The following is a 26,956-nucleotide window of genomic DNA, read 5'->3' on the forward strand; positions in this document are numbered from 1 at the left end:
TTTTCTAGGTTAGCTAGCCAGCTATTGTCGTTCTTTTAACGCAACGTAACGTAATCAACACTGCTAGCTAGCCAGCTAGCCCCCGAATAGCAGCACTGTAGAAACTATTACACTCAACGGAACGACTTGATTAGTGTAGTGTCAACAACGCAGCCACTGCCAGCTAGCCTACAAAGTCAACAACGCAGCCACTGCCAGCTAGCCTACTTCAGCAGTACTGTATCATTTTAATCATTTTAGTCAATAAGATTCTTGCTACGTAAGCTTAACTTTCTGAACATTCGAGACGTGTAGTCCACTTGTCATTCCAATCTCCTTGCATTAGCGTAGCCTCTTCTGTAGCCTGTCAACTATGTGTCTGTCTATCCCTGTTCTCTCCTCTCTGCACAGACCATACAAACGCTCCACACCGCGTGGCCGCTGCCACCCTAATCTGGTGGTCCCAGCGCGCACGACCCATGTGGAGTTCCAGGTCTCCGGTAGCCTCTGGAACTGCCGATCTGCAGCCAACAAGGCAGAGTTCATCTCAGCCTATGCCTCCCTCCAGTCCCTCGACTTCTTGGCACTGACAGAAACATGGATCACCACAGATAACACTGCTACTCCTACTGCTCTCTCTTCGTCCGCCCACGTGTTCTCGCACACCCCGAGAGCTTCTGGTCAGCGGGGTGATGGCATCGGGATCCTTATCTCTCCCAAGTGGTCATTCTCTCTTTCTCCCCTTACCCATCTGTCTATCGCCTCCTTTGAATTTCATGCTGTCACAGTTACCAGCCCTTTCAAGCTTAACATCCTTATCATTTATCGCCCTCCAGGTCCCCTCGGAGAGTTCATCAATGAGCTTGATGCCTTGATAAGCTCCTTTCCTGAGGACGGCTCACCTCTCACAGTTCTGGGCGACTTTAACCTCCCCACGTCTACCTTTGACTCATTCCTCTCTGCCTCCTTCTTTCCACTCCTCTCCTCTTTTGACCTCACCCTCTCACCTTCCCCCCTACTCACAAGGCAGGCAATACGCTCGACCTCATCTTTACTAGATGCTGTTCTTCCACTAACCTCATTGCAACTCCCCTCCAAGTCTCCGACCACTACTTTGTATCCTTTTCCCTCTCGCTCTCATCCAACACTTCCCACACTGCCCCTACTCGGATGGTATCGCGCCGTCCCAACCTTCGCTCTCTCTCCCCCGCTACTCTCTCCTCTTCCATCCTATCATCTCTTCCCTCTGCTCAAACCTTCTCCAACCTATCTCCTGATTCTGCCTCCTCAACCCTCCTCTCCTCCTTTTCTGCATCCTTTGACTCTCTATGTCCCCTATCTTCCAGGCCGGCTCGGTCCTCCCCTCCCGCTCCGTGGCTTGACGACTCATTGCGAGCTCACAGAACAGGGCTCCGGGCAGCCGAGCGGAAATGGAGGAAAACTCGCCTCCCTGCGGACCTGGCATCGTTTCACTCCCTCCTCTCTACATTTTCCTCCTCTGTCTCTGCTGCTAAAGCCACTTTCTACCACTCTAAATTCCAAGCATCTGCCTCTAACCCTAGGAAGCTCTTTGCCACCTTCTCCTCCCTCCTGAATCCTCCCCCCTCCTCCCTCTCTGCAGATGACTTCGTCAACCATTTTGAAAAGAAGGTTGACGACATCCGATCCTCGTTTGCTAAGTCAAACGACACCGCTGGTTCTGCTCACACTGCCCTACCCTGTGCTCTGACCTCTTTCTCCCCTCTCTCTCCAGATGAAATCTCGCGTCTTGTGACGGCCGGCCGCCCAACAACCTGCCCGCTCGACCCTATCCCCTCCTCTCTTCTCCAGACCATTTCCGGAGACCTTCTCCCTTACCTCACCTCACTCATCAACTTATCCCTGACCGCTGGCTACGTCCCTTCCGTCTTCAAGAGAGCGAGAGTTGCACCCCTTCTGAAAAAACCTACACTCGATCCCTCCGATGTTAACAACTACAGACCAGTATCCCTTCTTTCTTTTCTCTCCAAAACTCTTGAACCAAATCAGTCAGGTTTCAAGACTAGTCATTCAACTGAGACTGCTCTTCTCTGTATCACGGAGGCGCTCCGCACCGCTAAAGCTAACTCTCTCTCCTCTGCTCTCATCCTTCTAGACCTATCGGCTGCCTTCGATACTGTGAACCATCAGATCCTCCTCTCCACCCTCTCCGAGTTGGGCATCTCCGGCGCGGCCCACGCTTGGATTGCGTCCTACCTGACAGGTCGCTCCTACCAGGTGGCGTGGCGAGAATCTGTCTCCTCACCACGCGCTCTCACCACTGGTGTCCCCCAGGGCTCTGTTCTAGGCCCTCTCCTATTCTCGCTATACACCAAGTCACTTGGCTCTGTCATAACCTCACATGGTCTCTCCTATCATTGCTATGCAGACGACATACAATTAATCTTCTCCTTTCCCCCTTCTGATGACCAGGTGGCGAATCGCATTTCTGCATGTCTGGCAGACATATCAGTGTGGATGACGGATCACCACCTCAAGCTGAACTTCGGCAAGACGGAGCTGCTCTTCCTCCCGGGGAAGGACTGCCCGTTCCATGATCTCGCCATCACGGTTGACAACTCCATTGTGTCCTCCTCCCAGAGCGCTAAGAACCTTGGCGTGATCCTGGACAACACCCTGTCGTTCTCAACTAACATCAAGGCGGTGGCCCGTTCCTGTAGGTTCATGCTCTACAACATCCGCAGAGTACGACCCTGCCTCACACAGGAAGCGGCGCAGGTCCTAATCCAGGCACTTGTCATCTCCCGTCTGGATTACTGCAACTCGCTGTTGGCTGGGCTCCCTGCCTGTGCCATTAAACCCCTACAACTCATCCAGAACGCCGCAGCCTGTCTAGTGTTCAACCTTCCCAAGTTCTCTCACGTCACCCCGCTCCTCCGCTCTCTCCACTGGCTTCCAGTTGAAGCTCGCATCCGCTACAAGACCATGGTGCTTGCCTACGGAGCTGTGAGGGGAACAGCACCTCAGTACCTCCAGGCTCTGATCAGGCCCTACACCCAAATAAGGGCACTGCGTTCATCCACCTCTGGCCTGCTCGCCTCCCTACCACTGAGGAAGTACAGTTCCCGCTCAGCCCAGTCAAAACTGTTCGCTGCTCTGGCTCCCCAATGGTGGAACAAACTCCCTCACGACGCCAGGACAGCTGAGTCAATCACCATCTTCCGGAGACACCTGAAACCCCACCTCTTTCAGGAATACTTAGGATAGGATAAAGTAATCCTTCTCACCCACCCCTCCCCTCCCCCCCTTAAAATATTTAGATGCACTATTGTAAAGTGGCTGTTCCACTGGATGTCATAAGGTGAATGCACCAATTTGTAAGTCGCTCTGGATAAGAGCGTCTGCTAAATGACTTAAATGTAAATGTAATGTTGTACCCACTGTAAATATTAAAACCTACCCTAACCAGAAACTGTGGACAGATGGCAGCATTCACGCAAAACTGAAAGTGCGAACCACTGCTTTTAACCATGGCAAGTGACTGGGAATATAGCAGAATACATACAGTGCAGTTATTCCCTTCGCAAGGCAATCAGACAGGCAAAACATCAGTGTAGAGACAAAGTGGAGTCGCAATTCAACGGTTCAGACAGGAGACATACAGTGGGGAGAACAAGTATTTGATACACTGCAGATTTTGCAGGTTTTACTACTTACTACTTACTACTACTTACTACTTAGAGGTCTGTAATTTTTATCATAGGTACACTTCAACTGTGAGAGATGGAATCTAAAACAAAAATCCAGAAAATCACATTGTATGATTTTTAAGTAATTAATTAGCATTTTATTGCATGACATAAGTATTTGATACATCAGGAAAGCAGAACTTATTTCTGCAATTACAGAGATAATACGTTTCCTGTAGTTCTTGACCAGGTTTGCACACACTGCAGCAGGGATTTTGGCCCACTCCTCCATACACAGGCAATACGGACTTTCAGCTCCCTCCAAAGATTTTCTATTGGGTTCAGGTCTGGAGACTGGCTAGGCCACTCCAGGACCTCGAGATGCTTCTTACGGAGCCACTCAGTTGCCCTGGCTGTGTGTTTCGGGTCATCGTCATGCTGGAAGACCCAGCCACGACCCATATTCAATGCTCTTACTGAGGGAAGGAGGTTGTTGGCCAAGATCTCACGATACATGGCCCCATCCATCCTCCCCTCAATACGGTGCAGTCGTCCTGTCCCCTTTGCAGAAAAGCATCCCCAAAGAATGATGTTTCCACCTCCATGCTTCACGGTTTGGATGGTGTTCTTGGGGTTGTACTCATTCTCCTTCTTCCTCCAAACACAGTGAGTGGAGTTTAGAAAAAAAGCTCTATTTTTGTCTCAGACACATTTATTGAAGCTGGGGATTTTAACAAAGCAAATTTGAGTAGTCAATGAACAGTATTCTCACGTAGGTGTTCCTTTTGTCCAGTTGGGAAAGGACAGTGATTATGTCATCTGTGGCGGCAGTATGCGAATTCGAGTGGGTCCAGGGTCTTTGGGACAATGGTGTTGATGTGAGCCATGACCACCCTTTCAAAACATTTAATGGCTACAGATGAATACTACGGGGCGGTAGTCATTTAAACAGATTACCTTGGCATTCTTGGGCACAGCGACTATGGTGGTTTACTCAAAACATGTAGGTATTACAGACTGGGACAGGTAGAGGTTGAAAATCTCAGTGAAGACACTTGCCAGCTGGTCAGTGCATGCTCCGAGTACGCATCCTGGTAATCCGTCTGTGGCCTTGTGATTGTTAACCTGTTTAAAGGTCTTACATCGGCTATAGTGAGCATGATCATACAGTCATCTGGAACAGCCGCAGGTGCATTGTAAAGGAACTCACAAATTGGTGAAAGGATCTCAGGGACTTTAGGTCACCCTTGTAATGAAAATTAAACATTTCCAAATGACCAGGTTGGGCATCTCATTTAGAACATGAGATTACATAATATAGTGGTCAGATAGAGGTCACAATTATGACCAACTGGTCATACGGTCAGAAAAATGTAATATTCTGGTCCTTAGAAAGTCCAACATTTTAAAGGGAATTTATCAGTTTGTGACCAGAATAAGATATCACAAAAATAAATCATATTGACATCTTTTCAACCAGATTTTGTCCACTGGGTTCCCGCTTACTTAAAAGGGTAGTCCACACAATGCACAAAATGCAGGCCTGTTTGCAGAAATAGTACATTCCACACTTTGGGTTGGTTTACCTAGCCACTGTCAAAGATCATGCATTTTCTATTAAAAAGACTGGAAGTGAATATGATATTTTACATGTAAATGCCCAAATCAGTGATCTCAAAGAAATGTCAAATCAAGACAATGAAGTGATTTATTTATTTAACGAGGCAAGTCAGTTAAGAACAAATTCTTATTTATAATGACAGCCTACCCCAGCCAACGCTGGGCCAATTGTGCTCCGCACTATGGAACTCCCAATCATGGCCAAATGTGATACAGCCTGGATTCAAACCAGGGACTGTAGTGGCACCTCTTGCACTGAGATGCAGTGCCTTAGACCACTGCACCACTTAGGAATGGGCCCCCATCCACATTAGTTGGCCTACCATTATTTTTTAGCTTATAAATCTACAATCACAAATGTAATTTCATACAGAAATTGAATTGACCAATAACTACAACCTCCTTCGACAAATGTAAAATATATTTACTTCAGCAAAGCATTGCAATACTCACTGATCTTTCACATTCACGAATCAACACATCCTCTTTATCAGTCAGAAATCAATGGAAACATTCAGTAGCTTCAACACTATGCTATAGTCAACTTCTCTATCCTAAAGCTCAGCACATACAGTATGGGACAAAGACACATTTGAAGTATAATCAATTTTATTATCAATGTAATCATAGCGAGGATGAGACCCCAGCGTCAATACGGCTGAATATTGAGGTCACCCCCTGAACTTAGAGGTCACCCACCCCACCGCTCCACCGGCTGCCGCGCCGACACTTCCCACAACAGCTGTGGCCGCACCGGTGAGTCCTGCAGCTCCTAGAGGAACAACGAGATAAGTCCAATTTAAGTCCAAACCACTAGTTAAAATCATGACCACAAGACAGTCCTGATAAATTCAGTTTCCAACTATTTACATTGAAAAATAAACTGTATAGTCTTTACCTGCTGACTGTAGAGCAGCAATAAGACTCCCTGCTGCTACCCCACCTCCATTGGCCACGGCTGCAGAAGACATCATGCCTGCTGCGGTTGATCCAGCTGCAACCCCAGCAGCACCGAATCCCATCGCTCCCAAAGCAACAGGGGCAATGAGCACTGCCGCCGTACCTGTCAGGTCCAAACAAACCTTTTAACTTGCAGACCAAAACACAGGAGTTCTGGGTCACACCTCCCATAAGGAGATATGGCACTACTGTCATGTGCAAGAGGGCAAAATTACAGTGCAGAATGCAGACGGGTCTTTCCACACGGTTGTTTAAATTTTAACAAACATTTGTTTTGACAATGGAGTATTTATATAGTCCACACAACCGCTGCGCTTTCATAGTTCACACTACTGTTAGTTAAACCATGGGAAGTTCTAGAACCTACTAGAAGACTCAGACGGTCCTCTGAGGAATAAGACTTGACTCTGCTGCACCAGACAGATCAGGTCTTCACCAGACCAGAGAAAGGGGCATAAATCTAGCCTGCCAGAGTAAGTTTCTCTCTCTCGCTATCTAGAGAAAAGTTCATATGTTTGTTGATTTGTATATGCTGCTATGTGAATATCCTTTGTTCTGAGAGAGAGATGAGATGTATATAAACTCAGCAAAAAAAAAGAAACGTCCTCTCGGTCACCTGCGTTTATTTTCAGCAAACTTAACATGTGTAAATATTTGTATGAACATGAGTCAACAACTGAGACAAACTGAGTAAGTTTCACAGAAGTGACTAACAAACGGAATGTGTCCCTGAACAAAAGGTGGGTCAAAACCAAAAGTAACAGTCAGTATCTGGTGTGGCCACCAGCTGCATTAAGTGCTGCAGGGCATCTCCTCCTCATGGATTGCACCATACTTGCCAGTTCTTGCTGTGAGATGTTACCCCACTCTTCCACCAAAGTACCTGCAAGTTCCCAGACATATCTGAAGGAGAATGGCCCTAGCCCTCACCCTCCGATCCAACAGGTCCCAGACGTCCTCAATGGGATTGAGATTTGGGCTCTTCGATGGCCATGGCAGAAATCTGACATTCCTGTCTTGCAGGAGATCAGCCATACTGCTCATTCTGTGCATGGTGGCATTGTCATGCTGGAGGGTCATGTCAGGATGAGCCTGCAGGAAGAGTACCACATGAGGGAGGAGGATGTCTTCCCTGTAACACACAGCGTTGAGATTGCCTGCAATGACAACAAGCTCAGTCCGATGATGCTGTGACACACCGCCCCAGACCATGACGGACTCTCCACCTCCAAATCGATCTCACTCAGTGAAACAGGCTGACTACACCGCTCGCGTCACATGCGTTGCAAAATAAATTTAGAAATCTATATTATTCAATTATTGCACTGCGCGGGCGCCAACAAGCGTCTACATTGCCAAGGGCTAAAATAGAAGTCAGTTCTATTTCTGACGCAGATCACACAGCAAGTCCTGCCTCTCTCATCTCCTCATTGGTTATAACCACGTGGGTGACTGAAATACAAACAAGGTTGGTGGCGGTAATGCACCTAATTTATGAAAGTTGCCAATCGCAATATAAAGTCAAGAGAAGAAAAAGCCTAGGAGAGATGACTAGAAACGATTCAGTTGACCGTTTGTGTGGATTAATTGTCGGAGTAGAGGACCTTGTGCATTTCAAGTAAAATAACAACTCAATGTTTATATCCCAGGACAAATTAGCTAGCAAGTGCCAGCTAGCTAAATTGCCATAAAGGTTTCATGTTTTTCAACATGTCCGCAAATTACTGTAATTGGTTCAGTTTGTTTTGATATTCTAACCTGCGTGTCATGATCATGTTTGGTGTGGGGGGACAAAATAAATGTATGGCACGCACGCAGCCGGTTTGGGTTCCATGTAATGCTCATTCCTTCGACCATAAACGTGAATCCAACCATCCCGCCGGTGAGACAAAACCGTGATGTCAGTGAAGAGCAATTTTTGCCAGTCCTGTCTGGTCCAGCGACGTTGTTGCCGGTGAGGACCTGCCTTACAACAGGCCTACAAGCCCTCAGTCCAGCCTCTCTTAGCCTATTGCGGACAGTTTGAGCACTGATGGAGTGATTGTGTGTTCCTGGTGTAACTCAGGTAGTGTTGTTGCCATCCTGTACCGATCCTGTGCAGTTGCACGTGGTCTGCCACTGCGAGGATGATCAGATGTCCGTCCTGTCTCCCTGTAGAGCCATCTTAGGCGTCTCACAGTACAGACATTGCAATTTATTGCCCTGGCCACATCTGCAGTCCTCATGCCTCCTTGCAGCATGCACAAGGCACGTTCACAGAGATAAGCAGGGACCCTGGGCATCTTTCTTTTGGTGTTTTTCCAGTCAGTAGAAAGACCTCTTTAGTGTCCTAAGTTTTCATAACTGTGACCTTAACAGCTTACAGACGGTAGGCAATTAAGTGTCTTAACGACCGTTCCACAGGTGCATGTTCATTAATTGTTATGGTTCTTTGAACAAGCATGTGTTGTTACCCTTTACAATGAAGATCTGTGAAGTTATTTGGATTTTTACAAATTACCTATGAAAGACAGGGTCCTGAAAAGGGGACATTTATTTTTTTGCTGAGTTTATATCTACGTAGAAATACATATTAATACTGTCATATCTATACATGTTTCTTTCATTTTAGAACAAGTCTATTCCTAAATAACTGAAGAGTGTGTGTGTGTGTGTTAATACTCTGGATATGAACATATCTGCCTGGTTCTTGCCGGACCGCCTGTAGTGGGGTCAGACCAAAGTAGAGTCAGCATTATGTGGTGGTGTCAGACCAAAGTAGCATTAAGTCACTAATGGGTGAGGGCATGTACAGCCAATCGCACAGATGGCTCCAGCTAGCTGTTTTTACAGCCGTATCTGCAACTGTTCATTCTTAGAAGAATTGATTGAAGGATACTTTACCAGTTCCAACTGCCATGGCAATCACAGATACTAAATAGAGGAACAAACATACATGGGTCATCATCATTATGGTTAACTAATGCAATATTTTTCTTAGACAAAGCAGTTTCATTGCCAACACTTACATCAAACAATGAAATATACTCACCAGACACCATTTTCTTGGATTCAAATAGCTAAAAGTGTGATAAAGATTCAGTTAATGTTGTTGTTAGTGACAAAAGATCTGCCAGCATTCTCACTTAGGCTATATCAGAAGGACACCGCTGGTACAACGGTAAATCATGGCATACAGCATTATAACAGAATAAATCAAATATGGACATTTTACCTTCCCGTTTTAGGCGTTGTTCAGTGGTAAGCTATAATAAATTACAAAAAAGCAGACAAATCAAAATAAGAACACTTCTTGTAAGATCACATTCAGTTTCAAAATGTTTATTATGATCAAGTCCAGAGTAGTCTATAACTCCGTGCTTGCCTACAGTGAGTCAGAGCTGTAACTAATCTACTGGACAAATACATTTATGGAAAGCTTCGGAGTTTAACAGCATTGGCATCCAATATGTTGCATTCCGCCCCAAACTGGACTACAATAATCAACCCATTATACTGATACAAAAAGGGAAAAAGATTACCAAAGATGTACTACAACTAAACCAAGATAAACCACAGCCTGTCATTTAAAATGGGAACAAATGAGTCAGTAGGCAGAACAAGAAAGGGGGTGGGCAGAGCCAAGCACGAGCTAGCGAGATCCTATCTGCTTATTTCCGTTAGGGAAAGACTGCTCTGAAACGCACATGTGCAATAACTCAATACGCCTTTGCACTCCTAAACAACTCAATTTAACAACTTTTACAAAAGGGTAAATGCTACAAAACTTTGTCCACTCTGTTCATAACATATTCTACTTTTGAGAACAGAAAAATTGTATTGAGATCAAATATTTCATGGATGAGAAATTGTGCAGAATGTCAGCCAAAATCAATCTCGTTCCACCTTCTCTCATATTTGGTAGTGGTAGAGCATGGAAAGGGTAGTGGGTTCAATCCACCACCCATACGCAGATAATCCATAAAAGCATTTATACCTCCGATAATCCACATTTATACCTCCGGTGAAATATGTCATTGTTCTGTGAGATTACTCCACCTCTATGATCTCATAGCGGTCCACAAACCAACATTTAAAGTGCATGCTGCCACCTACTGTTTTGGAATGTACGATCAATGATCATATGCCCAATTCTGAACTACAATGAAAAAAAAAAAAACTCTAAACCAAATAAATCCTCAACTTCTACCACACCATCCCCCCAAAACTCTTCCCAACCCCATTAAACTTGATCTATATCATGCTGAAACACTCCACCCTTGTTACTGTTGAAATTGTGGTTGATATGCTGAACATCTGTTACCCCAATATCTCTTTTGACATCTCAACAACCTTCAACCTGGCATTTCTGATTTGCACAACCAGAGTCGTATTTATAGTCTTACCAATAAAATCAATTTAAAAAAAAAAAAAAAATCATTATCAAAGTGGCCTTTGACACCACACATTCATGAGCATAAGATTTCTGAACAGGCCTCAAAACCCTGCCAGGATCATCAGAAGCACCAGCCCCAAAAGTAGGTCCACTTACTACAGATACATCCATGTCAGATCCATCAGTCTGAAAGTAGGTCCACTTACTACAGATACATCCATGTCAGATCCATCAGTCTGAAAGTAGGTCCACTTACTACAGGTACATCCATGTCAGATCCATCAGTCTGAAAGTAGGTCCACTTACCACTACAGGTACATCCATGTCCAGATCCATCAGTCTGAGATCCATCAGTCTGAAAGTAGGTCCACTTACTGCAGGTACATCCATGTCAGATCCATCAGTCTGAAAGTAGGTCCACTTACTACAGGTACATCCATGTCAGATCCATCAGTCTGAAAGTAGGTCCACTTACTACAGGTACATCCATGTCAGATCCATCAGTCTGAAAGTAGGTCCACTTACTACAGGTACATCCATGTCAGATCCATCAGTCTGAAAGTAGGTCCACTTACTACAGATACATCCATGTCAGATCCATAAGTCTGAAAGTAGGTCCACTTACTACAGGTGCATCCATTTAAGCGCCAATGGGCCACACTGTAGTTCTAACAATCTGTTCTACGGCCTCTGCAAATGATACATCTTGACTGATCCTTTCTCTGAGCCTCTCTGTACCTGACATTCACCAAATGTTAGTGTTCTCTCCCACAGTTACTGCACTTGACCTTCACATTGCTTCCACATTCACCATAATCATCTGCCAAGTGTGGAGGGGCACATCTTTTCTTTCCTTTCCTTTACATTGAACAGCTACATGTCCCATTCTATGGCATTTAAAACACAGCAGTGCATGAGACAAATTCTCTCATTTTGAAATTAAGGAACACTATCTTTTCCCAACAAGACTTTCTCAAACCTCAGCATCATCACTGATAACCTTTTACCCTCTTTCCTACTGATCAACCTTCTGGCTCAATCACTCTGCCTTCCTTCACATTATCTTCAACATCATCTGTGAACATAGATATCGAGACCCCAGTGATGACTCCCCTCAATCTAGCATAAGCACCAGGGACATGGCTTTTAATCTTCTTCCCATAAACCTTTTCCATTTGAAGAATCTACCCTTGCGGAGCCTGGCTACCACACAATATTAATATCTACCATTTCCAATGAACCAAGATAACTCCCCTTCACCTATCTCTTTCTCTATGGCATTATTTAGTCAGATTGGGTGTAAGTGAGGCCCATTACTCTACCTCAAAAAACAACTGAAAATAAAGTCACCTTGGTGGACTCCCAAATGCTGCTGCTAGGATGGCCCAATTCAGATTTTTTTGTTCACTTGGTCTTTTGACCAATCAGATCAGCTCTGAAAAATATCTGATACAAAAAAGACCTGATGTAATTGATCAAAATACCAATTAGTAGAAAAAAATTGAACCAACTTCGCCGGTTCAAATGTTCTCCTTGATTAGTTAAAATCATGTGCACCTGAGTCAGACTGCTAGAGTGAAACACCACCAAATGACAATAAGCAGTTAGTGTGTGCAATTGGTAATCAGTGTAGGTGTGGTGATACTGATGGTTTTTTGGGATTTATGTTTTTTTTTTTACATAGCAGGTTAGGAGAATTAACATAGCAGGTTAGGAGAACTAAATCACATTGTATTTGTCACACGCGCTGAATACTGTGTAGACCTTACTGTGAAACGCTTAGTTACACTTGTTAGTCGAGGTAAAATGTACATGTAGGTAGAGGTGACACGACTATGCATGGATAATAAACAGAGTATCAGCAGTGTAAAATTGTGGGTAAGGGGGACAATGTAAATAGTCCGGGTAGCCATTTCATTAGCTGTTCAGGAGACGTGGCTCCCCAGTACCGCTTGCCGTGCGGTAGCAGAGAGAACAGTCTATGACTATGGTGGCTGGAGTCTTTGACCATTTTTTTGGGCCTTCCTCCAACACCGCCTGGTATACAGGTCCTGGATGGCAAGAAGTCTACTAATACAACAGGTTAGGATAATTAATGTGGCAGGTTAAAAGAATGAGGTTTGGGTTAGGAAAAGGGTTACTGTTAGGCTTAGCTAAGATGCTACATTACACTTTAGTCATTCAGCAGATGCCCTTATCTGTAAACGCTATAAACAGGTAGAGGTGCATATTATTCTGGCCACATGTTGCTTGCGGTCCAAACACTTAAGACACACCCATCTTATGCCCTTGGGATAATGGTTAGCAGATGTTAATGCGAGTGTAGCGAAATGCTTGTGCTTCTAGTTCTGACCATGCAGTAATATCTAACAAGGAATCTAACCTAACGTTTTCACAACTAAAAACTACAATTATGAATGAGCGATGGTCGAACGGCATAGGCAAGATGCAGTAGATGGTAGAGTACAGTATATACATATGAAATGAGTAATGTAGGGTACGTAAACATTATATAAAGTGGCATTGTTTAACTTCTCTTGGATAGGGGGCAGCATTTTGAATTTTGGATTTAAAGCATGCCCAAATTCAACTGCCTGCTACTCATCCCCAGAAGATAAGATATGCATATTATTAGTAGATTTGGATAGAAAACACTGAGGTTTCTAAAACTGTTTGAATCATATCTGCGAGTATAACAGAACTTATGTAGCATGTATGTATGTATGTATGTATGTATGTATGTATGTATGTATGTATGTATGTATGTATGTATGTTTTCATTGGGAATCCAGATTTATAAGGGACTTGCTTGCAGTTCCTACCGCTTCCACCGGATGTCACCAGTCTTTAGAAATTGGTTGAGGTTTTTCCTTTGTGTAATGAAGTAGCCCTGTTCAAAACAAGGGTCACTTCATGTGTACTGTTTGATTGAGGCGCATGACCAGAAAGCTAGCGTCAGTTTGTTTTCTTCCTGTATTGAACACAGATCATCCAGTCAATTATTTAAATACCTAAAGTTGTATTACAAAAGTTGTTTGAAATGTTTTGGCAAAGTTTACAGGTAACTTTTGAGATATTTTGTAGTCGCGTTGTGCAAGTTGGAACCGGTGTTTTTCTGGATCAAACGCGCCAAATAAATGGACATTTTGGATATATATGGACGGAATTAATCGAACAAAAGGACCATTTGTGATGTTTATGGGACATATTGGAGTGTCAACAGAAGAAGCTCGTCAAAGGTAAGACATGATTTAGATTTTTATTTCTGTGTTGTGTGTCGCGCCTGCAGGGTTGAAATATGTTCTCTCTTGTTTACGGAGGTGCTATCCTCAGATAATAGCATCGTTTTTTTCATTATTAAAGTGGCTAGAGATGAGTCAGTATGTTGGCAGCAGCCACTCAATGTTAGTGACGACTGTTTAACAGTCTGATGGCCTTGAGATAGAAGCTGGTATTTAGTCTCTCGGTCCCCACTTTGATGCACCTGTACTGACCTCGCCTTCTGGATTATAGCGGGGTGAACAGGTAGTGGCTCAGGTGGTTGTTGTCCTTGATGATCTTTTTGGCCTTCCTGTGACATCAGGTGGTGTAGGTGTCCTGGAGGGCAGGTAGTTTGCCCCCGGTGATGCGTTGTGCAGACCTCACTACCCTCTGGAGAGCCTTACGGTTGTGGGCAGAGCAGTTGCCGTACCAGGCGGTGGATACAGCCTGACAGGATGCTCTTGATTGTGCAGTTTGAGTGTTTTTGGTGACAAGCTGAATTTCTTCAGCCTCCTGAGGTTGAAGAGGCGCTGCTGCGTCTTCTTCACCACGCTGTCTGTGTAGGTGGACCATTTCAGTTTGTCCGTGATGTGTACGCCGAGGAACTTAAAACTTTCCACCTTCACTACTGTCCCGTCGATGTGGATAGGGGGCTGCACCCTCTGCTGTAGCCTGAAGTCCACGATCATCTCCTTTGTTTTAGTGACGTTGAGTGTGAGGTTATTTTCCTGACACAACACTCAGAGGGCCCTCACCTCCTCCCTGTAGGCAGTCTCGTCGTTGTTGGTAATCAAGCCTACCACTGAAGTGTCGTCTGCCAACTTGATTGAGTTGGAGGCGTACATGGCCATGGGTGAACAGGGAGTACAGGAGAGGGCTGAGAACGCACCCTTGTGGGGCCCCAGTGTTGAGGATCAGCGGAGTGGAGATGTTGCTACCTACCCTCACCACCTGGGGGGCAGCCTGTCAGGAAGTCCATGACCCAGTTGCACAGGGCGGGCTCGAGACCCAGGGTCTAAAGCTTAATGACAAGTTTGGAGGGTCCTATGGTTTTAAATGCTGAGCTGTAGTCAATGAACAGCATTCTTACATAGGTATTCCTCTTGTCCAGATGGGTTAGGGCAGTGTGCAGTGTGATTGCGTCGTATGTGGACCTATTGGGGCGGTAAGCAAATTGGGATGGGTCTAGCATGTCAGGTAGGGTGGAGGTGATATGGTCCTTGACTAGTCTCTCAAAGCACTACATGATGATGGAAGTGAGTACTACGGGGCGATAGTCATTTAGCCACATGTAAATTAAATTAATTGGTGGTGGTGAGTTAAGAAATCAGAAATACTATGAAAACATCCCCACTTTAAACACACATTTGCAAGCAGGAAAGTAACCTGTGTGTGCTGAGGCATGTGGGATCACTCAACATTGACAGGACCAACAACAAAAATAGTTAGGGTTTGGCCGTCATTTAAATAAGAATTTGTTCCTAACTGACATGCCTAGTTAAAAGGTTCAATAAAAAACAACATGCAAACAAAAGATGACGTGCCTAACTTGCACCGTTATGCAATTATTAGGAGACTAGATACGCTGCTGCTGCTACATTGACCCCCCCCATTTGTTTTTTACAATGCTGCTACTCGCTGTTTATTATCTATGCATAGTCACTTCACCCCTAGCTACATGTTCAAATGACCTCAACTAACCTGTACGCCCCACACACAGACTCTGTACCGGTACCCCCTGTATATAGCCTCATTATAGTTATGTTATTGTGTTACTGTGGTAACTATTTTCTTAAACTCTTCTTGAACTGCACTGTTGCTTAAAGGCTTGTAAGTAAGCATTTCACATTAAGGTCTACACTTGTTGTATTTGGCGCAAGTTTGATTTGAAATAGCTAATTCACTCTATCGCCTGCTATATGGAGGGGAGCCGCAGCAGTTAACTGATGTAAACAATGCAATTGTATACAATAACATTGCATATACTGTAGTATACGCTTTGATTGACTTAGTGTTTTTCCTTTTGCTGTTTCTGGATAACGGCCTTTGAGATCACTGTCACTCCACCTGATGTGGTGGAAGTTGTTTAACCAGATCAGAACACCTTCGAAGACCACCTTCTGGCACAGACTGAGAAGGATGTTTTGACCAGGTAAAAATGATTGTCCGCTGTTCATTTATTTTCTGGTCTTCCAAGAGATATTACAAATACATTGCTTATATATAAAATAATTGCATTTATTTCTATTATCAATCAAGTTGAGACTGAACATGGACGGGGGGGCATGAGAAGGAGAGCCACCTGAGAAGAATCAAGGGGCCCAAATGCTTCGATATCTAGGTGAATGAATTGGACTAGAAGGACAAAAGGAAGGCGAGACCTGGGAAAGCTTGGTGCTCTTTCGCTTCTAGCTGGGGTCAACATCTGTTAAGGTGAATATAAAAATCTCAGATGATAACTTCCGACTTCAACTGTAGGTTACATACACTTAAGATTGGAGACATTAAAACTTGTTTTTCAACCACACCACAAATTTCTTGTTAACAAACTATAGTTTCGGCAAGTTGATTAGGACATCTACGTTGTGCATGACACAAGTAATGTTTCCAACAATTGTTTACAGACAGATTATTTCACTGTACCACAATTCCAGTAGGTCAGAAGTTTACATACACTACGTTGACTGTGTCTTTAAACAGTTTGGAAAATTCCAGAAAATGACATGGCTATAGAAGCTTCTGATAGGCTAATTGACATAATGAGTCAATTGGAGGTGTACCTGTGGATGTATTTCAAGGCCTTCAAACTCAGTGCCTCTTTGCTTGACATCATGGGAAAATCAAATGAAATCAGCCAAGACTTCAGAAAAAAAATTTGTAGACATCCACAATTCTGGTTCATCCTTGGGAGCAATTTCCAAACGCCTAACGGTACCACGTTCATCTGTACAAACAATAGTACGCAAGTATAAACACCACGGGTCCACACAGCCGTCATACCGCTCAGGAAGGAGGCACGTTCTGTCTCCTAGAGATGAACGTACTTTGTGTGCGAAAAGTGCAAATCAATCCCAGAACAACAGCAAAGGACCTTGTGAAGATGCTGGAGGAAACAGGTACAAAGGTATCTATATCCACAGTAAAACGAGTCCTATATCGACATAACCTGAAAGGCGGCTCAGCAAGGAAGAAGCAACTGCTCCAAAACTGCCTTAACCTCTTGCGCTGAGCCATGCCGGATCCAGTAGCGTAATCATAGCCTCAAGCTCATTACCATAACGCAACGTTAACTATTCATGAAAATCGCAAATTAAATGAAATTAATATGCTAACTCTCAAGCTTAGCCTTTTGTTAACAACACTGTCATCTCAGATTTTCAAAGTTATGCTTCTCAAGCATAGCAAATGTTGATGATAAGATTGGAAGAACTGGACTCGGTCATGAACCAGGAACCGGTGGATTAAAGTATAAGTAAGGCTGTTTATTAACATTGAAAAGTATTGTTCAGGCGTGCACGGGCTCGTTCACTTGACTCAGAGAGAGACAGCTGAAAAATGCGCCCCGAAAACAAAGTGTGCGTCAGAATTTGTACATAGAATGACGTAGGTAGAATAGTCTTTGTTCTTGCTTCGGACTGGTTGGCGTGGAACAGCAGGGCGGGGTCTGGTCCCGCTGTCACTTCTTCATTGGTGCAGAACTGAGTTCTTTGTTCTCTGTGCTGGTGTGTGTGGTTAGAGTTTCAGTGTGTGTGTTTAGGTGTGTGTGTGTGTTTAGAGAGTTTCAGTGGGTGTGTTATCGTAGCCAGCCACCTATGCGGGGGTGCCAGTGCGGTTAGTATCTGCTGTGGAACAGGGAGAGGGGAGTTTATAAAACAGAGTGCAAGCTTACAATTGCATGGTTAGGCCACAGGCAGACAATAGTCAGTGAATGCTTTATTACATGTGTTAATATGTTATTACACAAACTAGCATTTGGTGTAACAGTACTGATAACTAGCGTAGCATTTAGCATTAGCATCAGCAGGAAACATTTTCACAAAAACCAGCAAAAACATTAAAATAAATATTTTACCTTTGAAGAACTTTGGATGTTTTAAATGAGGAGACTCAGATAGCAATGTTCAGTTTTTCCTGAAAGATTTTTTGTGCAGGAGAAAATCGGTCCGTTTGGTGGCATCACGTTTGGCTACCAAAAAACAAACAAATTCAGTCTTCCAAACGCCAAACTTTTTTCCAAATTAACTCCATAATATCGACAAACATGGCAGACGTTGTTTAGAACCAATCCTCAAGGTGTTTTTCACATATCTCTTCAATGATGCACACTTCCAGGAACGATACCTCGCTGTCTGTATCGCATGGTAAAAGTTTTGCCGCTGAGAGTTACGCACCAACGTGGACAAAGGACACCGGACGGGACCCTGGCAAATGTAGTCTCTTATGGCCAATCTTCCAATGATATGCCTACAAATAGGTCACAATGCTGCAGACATCTTGGAGGAACGGCAGAGCGCATAAGCTCGTTCACAGCATATTCACAGCCATATAAGGAGCGAATGGGAAACAGAGCCTCAAAAATCCTGCTCATTTCCTGGTTGAAGTTGCATCTTGGTTCCGCCTGTAAGATCAGTTCTGGGGCACCCAAAGATAATATCTTTGCAGCTTTGAAAACGTCAGTGTTTTCTTTCCAAAGCTGGCAATTATATGCATAGTCGAGCATCTTTTCGTGACAAAATATTGCGCTTAAAACGGGCACGTTTTTTTATCCAATAATGAAATAGCGCCCCCCTAGCTTCAACTGGTTTAAAAAGCCAGACTACAGTTTGCAACTGCACATGGTGACAAAGATCGTACTTTTGGAGAAATGTCCTCTGGTCTGATGAAACAAAAATCGAACTGTTTGGCCATAATGACCATTGTTATGTTTGGAGGAAAAAGGGAGAGGCTTGCAAGCCAAAGAACACCATCCCAACCTCGAAGCACGGGGGTGGCAGCATCATGTTGTGAGGTTGCTTTGCTGCAGGAGGGACTGGTGCACCTCACAAAATAATGGCATCATGAGGGAGGAAAATTATGTGGATATATTGAAGCAACATCAAGACATCAGTCAGGAAGTTAAAGCTTGGTCGCAAATGGGTCTTCAAAAAGGACAATGACCCCAAGCATACTTGCAAAGTTGGTGCGAAATGGCTTAAGGACAACAAAGTCAAGGTATTGGAGTGGCCATCAAAGCCCTGACCTCAATCCCATAGAAAATGGGTGGGCAGAACTGAAAAATTGTGTGAAAGCAAGGAGACCTACAAACCTGACTCCGTTACACCAGCTCTGTCAGGAGGAACGGGCCAAAATTCACCCAACTTATTGTGGAAAGCTTGTGGAAGGCCGAAACATCTGACCCAAGTTAAACAATTTAAAGGCAATGCTTTCAAATACTAATTGAGTGTATGTAAACTTCTGACCCACTGGGTCATTATTGAATGTCTAATCTAACATTTTAATTAAAAATAATTCAATAACTGTATTTTTACATACCTGATAATAATTTAACCTGTGTTTGCTTGCTTACGTCTGTCTCCTACTCTGTTCCCTTTGCTCTGTTTCTGTTCTCCAGGACCTAGGGGTTCTACCTAACACCCAGACATGGATCTACCCAATTTATTTATTTTACCTTTATTTAACTGGGCAACTCAGTTAAGAACAAATTCTTATTTTCAATGAAGGCCTAGGAACAGTGGGTTAACTGCCTTGTTCAGGGGCAGAATGACAGATCGTTACCATGTCAGCTCAGGGATTCGATCAAGTAACCTAACGCTCGAACCAGTAAGATACCTGCCATCCCACTAATGTCATCCATTACCAACCATCCTCCAACTTTTCATTACATCAGCTACTGTTATTGTCAAGTTGTCATTATCTGCTAAGAAAGAGCAAGACAACTATCATACTGGGCACATAGTGTTTTTAGCTAATCTGTGTAGCTCACATTAGCACTGCAAACACTCAGAACAAAGAGGGCATCAACACATGGACAGTTTCCCTCTTCCGAGTCCACTACCTGTTGAAAAACAAGTGACAGGCAGAACCTCCCATCCACACAATACCCTTCTTTATTCCGCACACCAGAATTCTGTATTTCAATCTGATTGCCATGAGAGTGTACAACAAACATGAAAGTAAATTGACACACATGTACCAAAGGAATATCAATGGTTATGCATTTAAGTCTAAAATATTGCTAGATTGGTGACTAAATGACTACCGACCCATAGCACTCATGTCTGTAGCCATGAAATGCTTTGAAAGGCTGGTCATGGCTCACAACACCATTATCCCAGAAACCCTAGACCCACCCAAATATGCATACCACCCCAACAGATCCACAGATGATGCAATCTCTATTGCACTCCACACTGCCCTTTCCCACCTGGACAAAAGGAACACCTATGTTGGAATGCCATTAATTGACTACAGCTCAGCGTTCAACGCCATAGTGATGAGCTTCGTGGGCACTAAGCTAAGGACCCTGTAACTAAACACCTCCCTCTGCAACTGGATCCTGGACTTCCTGACGGGCCACCCCAAGGTGGTAAGGGTAGTAACAACACATCCGCTATGCTGATCCTTAATACAGGGACCCCTCCTATACTCCATGTTCACTCATGACGGCACGGACAGGAACAACTCCAACACCATCATTACATTTGCCGATGACAACAGTGGTAGGCCTGATCACTGACAACAGTGAGACAGCCTATAGGGAGGTCAAGAGACCTTACCGTGTGGTGCAAGAACAACCTCCTCTCCCTCAAATTGATCAAGACAAAGGATATGATTGTGGACTACAGGAAAAGGAGGACCGAGCACACCCCATTCTCATCGACGGGGCTGTCGTGGAGCAGGTTGACAGCTTCAAGTACCTTGGCGTCCACATCACCAACAAACTAACATGGCCCACGCACACCAAGACAGTGGTGAAGAGGGAACAAAACCTATTCCCCTTCAGGAGACTGAAAAGATTTGGCATGGGTCCTCAGATCCTCAAAACAATCTACAGCTGTACCATCTAGAGCATCCTGACAGGTTGCATCATTGCCTGGTATGGCAACTGCTCGGCCTCTGAACGCAAGGCACTACAGAGAGTGGTGCGTACGGCCCAGTACATCACCGGGGCCAAGCTTCCTGCCATCCAGGGCCTCCTATACTAGGCAGTGTCAGAGAAAGGCCCTAAAAATTGTCAAGGACTCCAGCCCAGTCATAGACTGTTCTCTCTGCTACCACATGGCAAGCGGTACAGGAGCGCCAAGTCTAGGTCCAAGAGGCTCCTAAATAGCTTCTAAAACACCTAATCAAATGCCTCTCCCCCCAATCTGGAAAGCTGCTGCTACTCTTATCTATGCATAGTCAGTTTAATAACTCTAGCTACATGTACATATTACCTCGACACCGGTAGCCCATGTATATAGCCCTGCTATTGTTATTTCCTGCTGCTCATTAATTATTTGTTCTATGTTTTTGGGGTATTTTCTTAACTACATTGTTGGTTAAGGGCTTGTAAGTAAGCATTTCATTGCAAGGTCTACACCTGTTGTATTCAGTGCATGTGACAAAGACCATTTGAATTTAAGAAACTAAAAACATTAATTGTACTTTTTGTGTTGAGCATTCAGAAACAGTTTTGCATTTATTTTGGCATTGTCTACATGTAAATACATTATGGAAAGATATTCCTAGTTTTATACTTGTTAATAGTTGATGACTTTTGTTTATGGGAGAATGTGCTGTTCAGTTTCCATAACTATAAAAAGGGTAAAGAGAAACTATTTTACCTCAAATCTAATTGTACTAATGGAAAAATGTCATTCATAAATGTAAATTCAGTAAACATTATAAAATCTGTTTTCTATAAGGAATTCACACAGTACATTAAGACCATTCTACATTCTTCTAATATGAAAGCTGTTAAAACAATGTGTGCCTCAAGGTCTTTGTGTAATCTGTACCCCCTAGCATATGTTATCATTGTCTTGTATACTTCTTGTATGTAATACTGTTTTTTCTGCAATAACTAAAATTATAGAATGGAAGGAGAGTTGGTGCCACGGTGCTCAATTGACCTTTTGCACAACGAAGCAAAGCCCACTTCAGCTCAGCTTCATACCCGATACATAGCTTCCTGTCCCAATCGCATTGTCAGCCTGATTGTAGCCATACTAACCTCGAAGTCACTTGTTTTATCATTAACTCGGTATATTAACATAATCATTTCTATAACATTTTAATCACTCGTTAAATTCTGTTTATCCATTCAGTTAGTGATTTTTGCAATTTGATTGTGTTCTGTCTTTTTGTCTCTTTAGCTAGCAAACGTTAGCTACCAGTACCTAGTTAACGTTAGTGCTAACGACATTAACGTTAGTTGGTGCGGCATCTTTATTGAAATTTAGGAAATTAAGATTTCATTATACCTTCTAGTGTGTTTCGACATCTGAAGGGAGCAGTACCTTTGCTATTCCAGTGGAATAGCAACCATGTACAAGAGATCCTTGTGTCACTGATGGGAAGCATCAACTGAATCTGGGTTGTGGCTTGACTTCTCACAAAACTACCAGTGTGAGACTCTTGTGAAGGCGTGGGCCAACGAGTTACTACTGCAATACATCTTTCCTTTTTTTGCTTTGACCGTCCACTTTGTCTAACACCATGTAGTCCATTTATTGGTAATAAACACCTCTGTTATACCCCAAACAAAATGTTAGAGTTTTTTATTTACAGTGACAAGAGAACAGAAACATTTAACTGAATTTTGAATGATTAATTAATTGCACAGACAGATGTTGGTTTGTTTCTCTTTCATTCATTGAAAGATAAAGGAGCCTGTCCCTTGTTATTTAGTCTTTCCTGCCCAAGAACTTTTGCATGTACACAAGTAGTACCAGTCACCCTTCTCTCTAATTAGTGAGAACACCACTGGGTCTCCATGTATTCTCTCACCTGAATAGTCTATGTGAAGATGGTCTTCTTCACTGAACACAAATGTGCAGCCTTAAAAGTTGTTCTCCAGTCTGTAGCTATTCGGGGGCAGTGAGGGGAATGGTGGGCTCCTTATGGTGGGCTCCTTATGGTGAACTATGTGTCACCCTACACAAACTGTGTGGTTTCTCATTTTCCCTCATGGACCTGTCACAGCAAGCCCTTATGCTGACCTCTCCTGTCACTCTGTCCCTGTTCAAAACTGGAATAAAAATAATGAGCAATCATGTTAGCTAGCTACTGTAAAAGGCATGTCTTAAACTACACCACAGCTTTGAATAAACATCCTTGTCTGGTCTGATAGGCAACTGACATTCATAGTTGGAAAGGTAACTGGAGACAAAGTTTGAGTCCTTTTTCCAACTTGAAATTCAGTGCTTTGCTACTTGTCTTGGCCAGACGATTTACATCCCTCACTTATATTTGGCAGCTCTTGCACGCGCCTTGAGTAGAACACTGCCATGGTTGGCTAATTGCTAGCCACCTTACTAGTTAGGGCACATATGTCAGAGTCAAGGCCCGCGGGCCACATCCGGCCCGCGAGAAGGTTTTTTACGGCCCCTGGGATGATCTTGATTTGTTATTAGAACCGGCCCGCAGACCGCAGCAAGCCGGCAGCCCGCAGATCTTTTACACGCACCAATACTACATTTCCCACAATGCAACGGTGACGCACCGAGCAGTAGGCTGCTTCATTTCAATATTTATTGGCACAGCAGTTGTCAGCATCACAGTAAAATTAACTTTCAGATACCCATCAAAAATGGCAAAACGGAAGGTGGACACTGAGAACCGGGGGTTTCAAACAAGGTGGGAGTCGGAGTATTTGTTCACGGAGGTAGCTGGAAAACCTGTGTGTCTTCTGTGTGGAGAAAGTGTGGCGGTACTGAAAGAGTATAATCTGAGACGACATTATGAAACGAAACACGCGGACAAAAACAAGAATATGGACATGGAACAAAGGCTACAAAAGGCAGAGGAATTAAAACGAGGCCTCAAATCTCGACAGGCTCTGTTCAAAAAAGCCAAATCACAAGGCCAGGCTGCTGTCAAGGCCAGTTTTATTTTGGCAGAAGAGATCGCTAAATCAGCCCGGCCATTTACGGAGGGGGATTTCATCAAAAACTGCATGATTAAAGTTTGTGACGAAGTTTGCCCAGAAAAAAGGCAACTCTTTTTAAATGTGAGTCTGAGCAGAAACACCATTGCCGAGAGAGTAGACCAGTTGTCCATCAATCTAAAAGAGCAGCTTGTGAAAAAGGGAAAAGATTTCATTGCATATTCCTTGGCTGTGGATGAGAGCACCGACATTTCTGACATTGCCCAGTTGTCAATTTTCATCCGCGGAGTGGACTCCAGCCTAAGCGTGACAGAGGAGTTTTTGGCTTTACGTCCTATGCATGGCACAACTACGGGGCATGATTTGTATGAAGAGGTGTCAAGATGTGTAAATGAGATGGAGCTGCCTTGGGAAAAACTCGTGGGTTTGACAACCGACGGAGCACCTGCGATGTGTGGACACAGGAGCGGACTGGTGGGGAAGATACGGGAAAAGATGCAAGAGGAAAACGCGACAGGTGAGCTGACAGCTTATCATTGTATCATACACCAGGAAGCGTTGTGCGGTAAAGCCTTGAAAATGGAGCATGTAATGAGCATCATCACGCGCACAGTTAACTTTATCAGAGCCAAAGGTTTGAATCACCGCCAGTTCAAGGCATTTCTGACGGAGTTAGAAACGGAGCATGGTGATTTGCCTTATCACACAGAGGTGCGATGGCTAAGCCAGGGAAAGGTGCTTCAAAGATGTTTCGAGCTTCGTGAGGAGATTTGTCTGTTCTTGGACAGCAAAGGGAAAGACACAACACAACTCCGAGACGAAATGTTTCTGTGTGAAATGGCTTTTCTGTGTGACATTACAAGTCATCTGAATGCAATGAACTTGCAGCTGCAGGGTCGGGATCGTGTCATCTCTGATATGTACAGTACAGTGAAGGCATTTAAAACCAAACTGACTCTGTGGGAGACGCAGATGCGGAAAGAAAATTTGAGCCACTTTCCCAGCTGCCAGACCATGAAAGAGAAGCTCTCTACCAGTGCGTTCCCGAGCGCACAGTTGGCTGATAAAATAGGTATGCTTGCCGCTGACTTTCGACGCCGATTTGCTGACTTTGAAGCACAAAAAAGCAGGTTGGAACTGCTCGGTAACCCATTTGCTGTTGACGTGGAAAACTCACCACCAAACCTCCAAATGGAGTTGATTGACCTCCAATGCAATGATGCACTGAGGGCAAAATATGCGGCAGTGGGTGCTGCGGAGTTCGCCCGTTTCCTCCCCGACACAATGCCCCAGCTGCGCATCCAGGCTGCTCAAACGTTGTCTATGTTTGGCAGCACATACCTGTGTGAACAACTGTTTTCTTTGATGAACTTGAACAAAACATCACACAGAAGTCGACTTACTGCTGAACACCTCCACTCAATTCTGAGGATTTCCTCAGCTCAGAGCCTTACCCCGAACATTGATGAACTTGTGGAAAAGATGGGACACCACCAAGTATCACCCTCAACCTCAAACAAGTGAACATTACTGTGCAATCACATATTTAGAGTTTTTACTCAGTTCAAGTTTAAAAGTTAAAGTTTAATATTTGTTTTCACTGCATGTTACTTCTCCTTAAACAAAGTGTTGTTTTTGATTAATAGATTTTTGCACTTTATTTTATTGTATTTCAATCCAATTATATTTTAAAAATATTTCAGTTGAGTGGATGATAGAAAATTGCTATTATTGTTTTTTTCTTTTAAGTAAATTTAGCCCACTTTTGCTAAAATAGAAAATATAGGCTACTGATGGTGCCTTGAATACCGGTTTCTTTCATTTAATGTTCATGTTATGGGGATTTTTATATAAAGGAAATTTGTCTTTTGTGTCTGTTGAAAATTAAAGATTACTTACAGAGCCATAAGAAAATATTGCTTTATTTATCTGATCATATTGGAATATATTTGTTAGGTTTTCAGTAGGTTCAATTAGGTTCACTAGACTATATGCGTCATTTAAAAAAATTCAATGAACATTCGAACAGTCCGGCCCTCGGCTTGTAGCTAAATTTTTTATTTGGCCCTCCGTCCATTTGACTTTGACACCCCTGAGTTAGGGCGTTAATAGCTAGCTAAGAGACAAAAGACACAGAACACAATCGAATTGCAAAAATCACTAACTGAACGGATAAACTGAATTTTCAACAAGAATTATTTTAAAAAGCTATAGGAATATGATTAATATACTGAGAATGATAAAACGAGTGACTTCGAGGCTAGTATGACTAGTCAGGCTGACAGGACGCTATGTATTAGGTAGGAAGTCGACTTTGTACAATATATCTATGGAACTAATAGGAGCTGGCAGGGTGGGAAATAACCTCAAATAAGGACTGTTTTTTCGTGATTACTTCAAAACTACGGCAAGCTGCTAGGGAATATGGTCATATTACGAAACTGGGCTCCACGTCAGGAGGCAATGAACTAGTTATCAGTTCATTGGTTGTTTCTTTGCAGCCAGCTAAGCTAACATTAACTAAACATCGAACTTTTGTACATCGCTATATTCCGTACACTTTACCTTATTTTAGCGCTTGAATACTTCCAGATCAACTGTAATATGAATACCATTATAAAGCACAATTTCTCCCCTTTCCAGCAAAATCAATGACGAGACCTTCATGCTGCCCGCCTCGACATGATTGAAGATAGCAATGGAGCTCCGCAATGTCTTTTTTAAAATGTCGGGTGGAAGCGGAAAGCTACTGCGTGAAAGTGAGAGACCATATTAGAGATACATATTTCCCCCAGATTCAATTAACTATTGACGAGTAATTATCTTCACACTCACCATTGATCATTTATTGTTTTTAATCTGCGAGAGAGGCGCTGCTCCTGGTGGAAAAAGGCTGAACCGCACACAATGAGTTGCGCCGTGACACATCACACGTTAAAATACAGCGTCAGAGGCGTCAGTTTCTTCAATTTTTCTCCAATACTATTGGTCGATTACCATATC

General features: G+C 43.5%; 1 protein-coding gene across 1 annotated transcript; it reads right to left on the minus strand.

Annotated features, from left to right (window-relative positions):
- Positions 1-5,674: 5,674 nt before the first annotated feature.
- On the minus strand, positions 5,675-26,888 carry LOC124001566 (interferon alpha-inducible protein 27-like protein 2A). The gene is made up of 6 exons (XM_046308465.1): positions 26,789-26,888; positions 9,442-9,472; positions 9,259-9,286; positions 9,111-9,140; positions 6,166-6,330; positions 5,675-6,039 (listed from the first exon to the last, which is right to left on the minus strand). The coding sequence occupies exons 3-6, from the start codon at positions 9,266-9,268 to the stop codon at positions 5,939-5,941; spliced, it is 306 nt and encodes a 101-aa protein (XP_046164421.1). The 5' UTR covers positions 9,269-9,286; positions 9,442-9,472; positions 26,789-26,888; the 3' UTR covers positions 5,675-5,938.
- Between the last annotated feature and the right edge of the window lie 68 nt (positions 26,889-26,956).

This window comes from Oncorhynchus gorbuscha, linkage group LG17 (assembly GCF_021184085.1).
Source record: "Oncorhynchus gorbuscha isolate QuinsamMale2020 ecotype Even-year linkage group LG17, OgorEven_v1.0, whole genome shotgun sequence".
In the NCBI taxonomy this organism is placed as follows: domain Eukaryota; kingdom Metazoa; phylum Chordata; class Actinopteri; order Salmoniformes; family Salmonidae; genus Oncorhynchus; species Oncorhynchus gorbuscha.

Excerpts from the sequence above, each read along its gene's own strand:
- LOC124001566 (XM_046308465.1), bottom strand. Across the intron at positions 6,331-9,110 it reads TGCCATGGCAGTTGGAACTG|GTACGGCGGCAGTGCTCATT; the intron begins GTAAAGTATCCT and ends TGGACCTGACAG. Across the intron at positions 6,040-6,165 it reads TGCTGCTCTACAGTCAGCAG|GAGCTGCAGGACTCACCGGT; the intron begins GTAAAGACTATA and ends TTGTTCCTCTAG.